Source organism: Hordeum vulgare, chromosome 3H (assembly GCF_904849725.1).
Source record: "Hordeum vulgare subsp. vulgare chromosome 3H, MorexV3_pseudomolecules_assembly, whole genome shotgun sequence".
NCBI lineage: Eukaryota > Viridiplantae > Streptophyta > Magnoliopsida > Poales > Poaceae > Hordeum > Hordeum vulgare.
The window spans coordinates 555,326,019-555,333,642 of record NC_058520.1 but is presented as its reverse complement, the minus strand read 5'-3'; the positions used below and the strand labels follow the sequence as shown (position 1 = coordinate 555,333,642).

The 7,624-nt window shown below is 46.2% G+C and overlaps 1 protein-coding gene across 1 annotated transcript; it reads left to right on the top strand.

Moving 5' to 3' along the window:
* The first annotated feature begins 5,236 nt into the window (after positions 1 to 5,236).
* Positions 5,237 to 6,972, top strand: LOC123440577 (gamma-interferon-responsive lysosomal thiol protein-like). The gene is made up of 6 exons (XM_045117141.1): positions 5,237 to 5,496; positions 5,597 to 5,662; positions 5,859 to 5,999; positions 6,079 to 6,171; positions 6,272 to 6,388; positions 6,677 to 6,972. The coding sequence occupies exons 1-6, from the start codon at positions 5,248 to 5,250 to the stop codon at positions 6,731 to 6,733; spliced, it is 723 nt and encodes a 240-aa protein (XP_044973076.1). The 5' UTR covers positions 5,237 to 5,247; the 3' UTR covers positions 6,734 to 6,972.
* The last annotated feature ends 652 nt before the right edge of the window (positions 6,973 to 7,624 follow it).

The window sequence follows — 7,624 nt, the reverse complement described above, 5'->3', positions numbered from 1 at the left end:
GAGAAGAGGAAGAAGGACCCCAAGCATCATCATAAAACAACAAACAACTTCTGAAAATTTTAAAATTATGAAGTGGATAGCATAATAGAAAGGAAACAGGTATTGGCAAAAAGGAGTTCAAAGCAAAAGAAACCGGGGAAAGAAAGTTCAGATCTGACCTCTCTTGGGTTCATCCCTTTATATGCATCTTCTTAACTTTGCTTAATTGTGTAACCTAACAGAAATAACTGCATTATGACCCTGCAGTTCAAAGTTCAAAAACTGACTGAAATGTTATACTACTATGGATTCATATAGGACCTCAAAACACAAGAATTTTGCTACTGATGTCTTTAGATGGTGCACATGAAACAAACATAGTAATATACTGGGTGATTGAAGAGAGATAGTAGAGAGAGTGTATGTGCTAGACTTTCAAAAGGAAAAATGTACTAGGTTCCAATGAAACCGATGCTAGAAATACATCCCACAAAATATGAGTATATAGAGAAAAACTACCACATTACATGCGTTGACCACAAAAAATATCAATTTTTAAAAATAAATAAAAATGACACATTTCCATTTTGCTCCCTAACTTGGGCCCTACCTCATCTTTACCTCTAAATAAAAATAATGCTCAACTATACCCCTTTCCGTCTGATGCCCTTGTGGAAATAACCCTCTGTGCCTTTTCTGTCCGCTCAAAGCGGTTTGACCGTCAACTGGACATTTTTACCCCTTGCAAAGAAAATAAAAAGTGAAACAAAGGAAAAAAAGGCAGAGAGAATCCTACCTGTAGCCGGCCCACGTAGCCAGCCCAGCCCACCCCCGCTGCTCGTCGTCATCTTCAAGCGCGTGCCCGGAAGCACGAGGGCGTGTGGAGGTCGTGCGCACTGCTGGCATAGCCACCGCACTCCCCATGCCATCTAACCATGTCCAGAAGCTCTGCAGAGCTTCACCAAGTCTTCACAATGAAGCCCATGAGTCCGGGAGAACCGCATCATTGCCTTTATTGTCATCTTCACCGCCAGCCATCGAAGGTTGCCATCGCCGATTTGTCATCGTGATAGCTCCCCCAACCCAATCGACCAGCCCATCAGAATCGTTGTGATCCATTGCATGTTTCACCTTTTACTTTGCTCATTCCTGTGCCATAGCGTCGTTCCCCGCGATATCCCAAGTCGTCGTCCGCCATTGACGAAGAAACCGAGCACCTCGAGCTTGACTTGCCCCATTTTGCTGTCCAACATCTGTCTGGAGCTCCCAGGATGCCTCCAAGCCGCTCAACCTGCTCGCCCATGACCCGTTGTGACTTCTCCATTGAACACGTGCTTGCACAACCCTCACCGCCGGCTACAATCCAGTCCACCCCAGCAGCCCTACAACCTCCGATGGATGCGTGCCATCTCCGACTACCCAACACGCCGCACCATTGTCCATTTGGTCGCCGAAGGAGGTGGCCCGAGGCCCTTTGTCGCGATTTGTGCTTGCCGGCGGCTTAACCTTCAGTTTGCTAATGTGGCAGGGATTAGCTTAGGCTAATCTCTATTTAGTTCACCCCTTTTTAAAACTCTATTTAGCTAAGCTCCGAGTCTATGACAGTGGGCCACGTCCCTTTAATTAAAACGTTTTTATTTTTTGTTGTGTAAGAGAGAGAGAGAGAGAATTTCCATGGTGGGGTCCACTTCTAAGAGAGAGACGTTTTTTTATTTTTCTCAAGGATAGGTCCCACATGTTAGTGACATATGCAGAGAAGGGCAACTATGTCCAGAAAACGTCCGATTAACGGTCAAACCCCTTTGACCGGACGAAAACGGCACGGAGGAATATTTTCATAAGGGCACCACACGGAAGAGGGGTATAATTGAACATTGTTTTTATTTAGTGGTAAAGATGAGGTCGGACCAAAGTTAAGGAGAAAATGAAAATGTCTCTTTCAAAATCTACAACAAAAATTATTTCGCTGTTTCAAAAAACCCAAACGAGGATGTGATTTAGAATTAATCTGGTTTATGACAGGTCGGGCCCGCTCCTAAACAACCCGTTTATTGATCGTTTGTTGACCGCTAACTGACATGTGGGTCCCACATGTAAGTGTGCTTTCTCTTTCCCTCCCTTATCTTTCTTCTCTCCTTGTTCTTCCTCTCCTCTCCCGACCAGCAGCGACGGCGCCTGAGAGCAGCAACGACGGTGGCCGGCGGCACGCATCAGCGGTAGAAGCAACGACAGTAGGCACCACACAGTATCGGGCAGCAGCAGCGCCGAGCGACAGCTGCGACGGCGGCCGGTGGCACGCGGCAATAGCAGCAACGACGGCAGGCAGCAGCAACGACAGCGGGCAGCACGCAGCAACGGGCAGCAGCAGCGCTGGGCGGCAACAGCGGCGGCAGGCAGCAACAGTGGCAAAGGGCAGCACACAGTAGTGGTCCCGCTGCTGCGGGCACGCAGCATGCAATAGCGGCGGCGGCGGCAAGCAGCGGCAGCAACGCGAGCCACCTAGCAAAGGTTCCTTCTTCAGCTTCGGTGACGAGCTCCCCGACGAGGACCCGACTGTTTATTTTTTATATTTTTCAAGGACGTGGTTGTTTTTTATTTCTTTTTTAAGGATCTGTTTGTAATTTAAAAAATATTTGAACCCATCTGTCATAGCCTGTCAATGGTAAACCTAATGGTCAACATGACGTGTGGACCCGATCTGTCATAATAAAGTTTAAAGTTAATTAACATAGTCACCGGTGCGACATGGTAGTTTTTCAGAACAACGAACCAATTTTATAGTAGCATTTTGAAAATTTTAAAAAATGATTGTTTTCGAAACTTTAACCCGTAATGTGGTAGTTTTTTGCTATATACTCCACAAAATATTGACTACATCCCACATAAATTTGACTACCCAAATCCGGTGACCTGTAGTTTTTCAAGAGAAGAACCTCAAAGGATTGAAACCTACAAAATTTCCTATGAAAATCATACATTTCAAAGCGTTTGAAGATTAATCTATTTTTGAATAAACGAATAAAGAGGTCCCACTATTTCAACTTGTTGATATCCTAGTCTCGACAAAGGCCAAACGGTGTTAAGGACCAGCAATTGTGGTTTTGGAATGTTCTTCACATTTTTTTCTTTGTTTTGGGAGAGAATGCTCTTCACAAACCAATAATGGATTTTGACCTACGTCTCCCCCTCTTATATTTAGCATTTGTTTTATAGGAATTGAGGTATTAGATTTCTTTGGATTGTGTCCATATTGATCTGATTCCTAAGGATTAATACTATTATGTGATACCTCATGGAAAAGTCCTTTCCCATTCCTCGGATTTCAAAACTCTCCAAAGGGGTTGAGCCCTACTACACTAGCAAGTGTTTCTAGAGCTGAATGTTTTTCAAATCAAGAGTTGATTTTTCTCAATAAAGGGTTGACTTATAAGATCGCTTTAAAAAATATAAGAACCATGAACACACACACGGCCTCTCAAGAATTAGGACGCGTATAGACAACACCAACATAGACACAAAGTGAAAAAAAACATGATCTTCGAAAGTCATGTCGAAACGAAATCAGATATACAACGAACATCAACATCAACCACCACCAATCATGGTTGTATGCATCGTCTTGATGCAAAGGTCGAGGGTTATTCTTCTTTTTGAAAAAAAAATCAACCACCACCAATGGCATCGCCCGAACTTTGTGAAAGGTGCTTCAACAACAACGATGCCTCCAAAAAGGGTATGGCGTATAAGCGCCGTTGCTACCACATCCACTCATGGATGCTATTTCTTGGTTTCTTTTTCACCTTGAGAATAAGTCCGGGCAAACCCCATGCAACATCTCCAACTAGGGTATGATGTGGCACATCATCATCGCCAGATAAGATCAGAGCATGTTACATCTTGAGTTTTCATTTCAGAGCTCGAGTCCGTCTGCTCAAAAGCACCACCAAACATAAGAAAATGTGATAAAGAGGTCCCACTATTTCAACTTGTTGATATCCTAGTCTCGACAAAGCCATACGGTGTTAAAGACCAGTGGTTGTGGTTTTGGAATGTTCTTCGCATTTTTTTTAGATTCATCCATACGCATACCACTGATTGCGCTCAAAAGCACCACCAAACATAAAAAAAATGTGATTATCACCCCACTTTTAATGAAGAAATCACCTCTGCAAGCCAGATTGTTATGCTTCAACAATCATACATATGCCCACAACCCTAACGTGGACATCATCACACACCTAGATATACCATGTATATGAGGAGCAAAACATGGCACGCTCGTTAGCATCAACAAGGTCACCGCCACCACCAAAATCCCATTAAAAGGACATCCATCGGATGCAGACTGCAGACAAAGACTTTTGGTACCATTAAAAGCCCCCACATGGCTATCCGAGAACCATACTCCGTCTTCACCCAAGGTCATCCGACCGCGGTCCAAGATAGGACGCCGGGCATGCAGGTAGGCAAAACTGCCAGGAAACCAATACCGGATACTTCGTGTTCGCGTGGATCATGCACAATAGCCCAGCAACCATATGCACTGACGGAGCTTGGTCAAATGTTTTGGGGGGGCCAAACAGAAAATATGGATGCTTAAGGGGGCCAAAAGTCTATATTTTCCCTAATCTTCTACTCTATTTTTTTTCTTTCACGAAATTTACCCAACCGGAGGGGGGGGGGCATGGCCCCTGCAGCATACAACGTAGCTCCGCCGCTGACCATATGCTACTAGCCATGCCGATCGATCACTGATTTCTTGGAAAAAAATCATGTAGGATTCAATGCCATTAATCAAACGAGCGTTGCGGGGAAATTCCAAAGGATTCTAATCCTTCAAAAATCCAATGAAATTCCTGTGAATCATACGCCTAGCAGCCCTGAGAGATATGCTTCAAGAGTGGATATGGAACTTGGACCCGTTGAGCCCCACATGACATGCCACAACATCAAAAGAAAAGGGTGCTAGAATACACTAGCAAGTTAGCAAAAGCTTCAAAGCCGGGTCACTTGATTTGATGCGCCGGCCCTGACTCGAACCACACCACTTCATAAAAACCTCCCTCCCGCCCGCGCAACCAAGGGTAACGGCTCCAACAAAGGCTGCCTGCCAGTGCCTATAGATCAAGAGCATCTCCTCCTCCCTCTCCTACCCGCTCCAAAGAAAAGCATCTCTCGCGGCACAGAATAGATTCATCCACACGCATACCTAGCCCCTTGATCTTAAACTACAGTGGCTTGTGTGTTTTCTTTCTCCCCCGCCACGCCATGGCTTCCCTGCCTCTTCTTCCTCAGGCCCTCGTCCCCTTCCTCCTGCTGCTCTGTCTCTCTCCGGCCTGCGCTGCCCGGAGGGTCTCGGTGGCCGTTTACTACGAGACGCTGTGCCCCTTCTGCTCCGGCTTCGTCGTGAACGACCTTGCCAGGATCTTCCAGAACGGCCTCTCCTCCAATGTCGACCTCCGCCTCGTCCCTTTCGGCAATGGGCGCGTCTCACCCGGCGGATCCATGACCTGCCAGGTCTGTTCCTCATCGTCGGCCCCATGTCCTTAACTACGAGCTCGTTTTATGCACTGTCTCCTCGGAGTATTTACCTGTGCTGGGTTTCTTAATTTTGCAGCATGGGGAGGATGAATGCAGACTCAACGCCATAGAAGCTTGCGTTATCAGTGTCTGGCCTGATGCGGTAATGCCTCTTCATGCTGCATATACCCTGTGTGTTTTTTATTAACCAAATGAAAATGGTTCCAATAATCTTATTCATGTGTTTACCGTGTAATAATTCAGTAATCGTTGATCTATGACAAATCTCTCATCTGTCCCTCAGATCAACTGAATGGCAGTGCACTAAGCAGTATCAGTGTGCTTTGTCCTGAATACAGGAACGGCATTTCCCTTTCATATATTGCATCGAGCATTTGGCTCTCACTCAGAAATGGGGTGCGTGGCAGTCATGCTTTCACGAAACTGGTCTGGCCTCTCAGCCTGTCATAGACTGCTACAACTCAGGGTACGGCAGGCAGGTGAGTTGAACTGTTGCGTTGGTCAATCGCAGTTAGTACCGAATATAATCATCTGACAAGAAACCAACTGAATTTGCAGCTCGAACTCCGGTATGCGGCAGAGACGAATGCTCTGCAGCCCCCTCACCAGTTTGTGCCTTGGGTGGTCGTGAACGGGAGGCCCCTTGGTGATGTGAGTTGCCGCTTGCTTTCATGGGAGAAACCGCAGTACTTTACTTTTACGCTTTCCTGAATGTATCGCTCTGATTCAGCGTTATCTGTTATTCTGATAGGATTACACGAATTTCGAAGGCTACATTTGCAACGCTTATGATGGCGAACTTCCGGAGGCATGCAGGGGAAAGCGACTGCAAATTGCTCAACACACAAGAGCAAGCCGAGGACACAAGGTTTGCCCCGTCCACTGAACTGTGAACTAGTCTTTTTTTTTGTTTCAGTATAAGAGATGCTGCATTTCTGCTGGCCAACTGGGTCTTAATGCATCGATTTACAATAGGAAACGTATTATTGCTTCCACGGGAAGAATTGCAACGTCATTTTTTTTTTCCTTTTGTTTTTGCGATGACAATGAGCATTGATGCGTCATGAGACTCGTGACTTGTGCGCGACAAGAATTTGCTTCACTTCACCGTTATATTCAGAGACATGCCTGATTGGGTTTCATGTTGTTATAACAGAGGAATCCAAGGGAGCTGGCCACTGTACTTGCTTTTGTCATTGCACTTTGGTTCTGAAGCGTTACTTCATCAAGATCAAGCCGAACTTTTCGGAGGCAGGTCAAGATAGTCCACTAACAAATAGCAGTAGCTGCATATATAAAACAGGAAATTGTACATCCTTTAAAATAGTCATTGCTTTTATGGAAAATGCAGACGCTCTCTTCATGTCAGTACTAAGATAGAAAAACAGGAGAATGGGTAGAGAAGTTATTTAGGGAACCATAAAGAACAAAGCACCGTGGAAGTTTTTTAAATAGTAAAACCTCATTTTCAACATGGATTCTCGAAAGCTTTCGCTCGCTTTATATATAAAGCAGGATCCAAACAAAATACACAGTCGAACGATACAAGATGATTAATTAGCCCTTACATAGTACCGACTCTATGCTAATTGGATCACGCAAGCCACACACAACTATGCTACCAAAAGAGAGAACATGAAGAACTGAAAACAACGCCGCGGTACGCCCTGTAACACCTAAGCTCCACGACAACGCACCCAGGAGGTAGAACGGTGCTAGGTGTCGCCGCTGCCGAATACAGACGGACAAGGGTTTTCACCCGGAACCCGGACACGAAGAGGAGCACTACGACGACATCTCCAAGAAGATAACAGCGCCCGCGAGCGTCACTGTCATCGACGCAAAGCGCGGAGGTTTCGCTCGACACCTCCCAGCGCCACCACGAGGTCTCGAAGACAAATGCGACGGGAAAGAACTCGAGATCCGGATAGGAGGGATGCCATTGCCAAATAGCATGCCCGAGCCACCCGTCGCTCCACCTCCCGCCGCCCATACGACCAAGAGGGAAGACCATCACCGCCGCCATGCAGCCCGCCGAAAAGCCACCCATGCGGACCGCCATCTGGGGCCGCAGTCGTGGCATCCATGTAAGAGACACGACCAA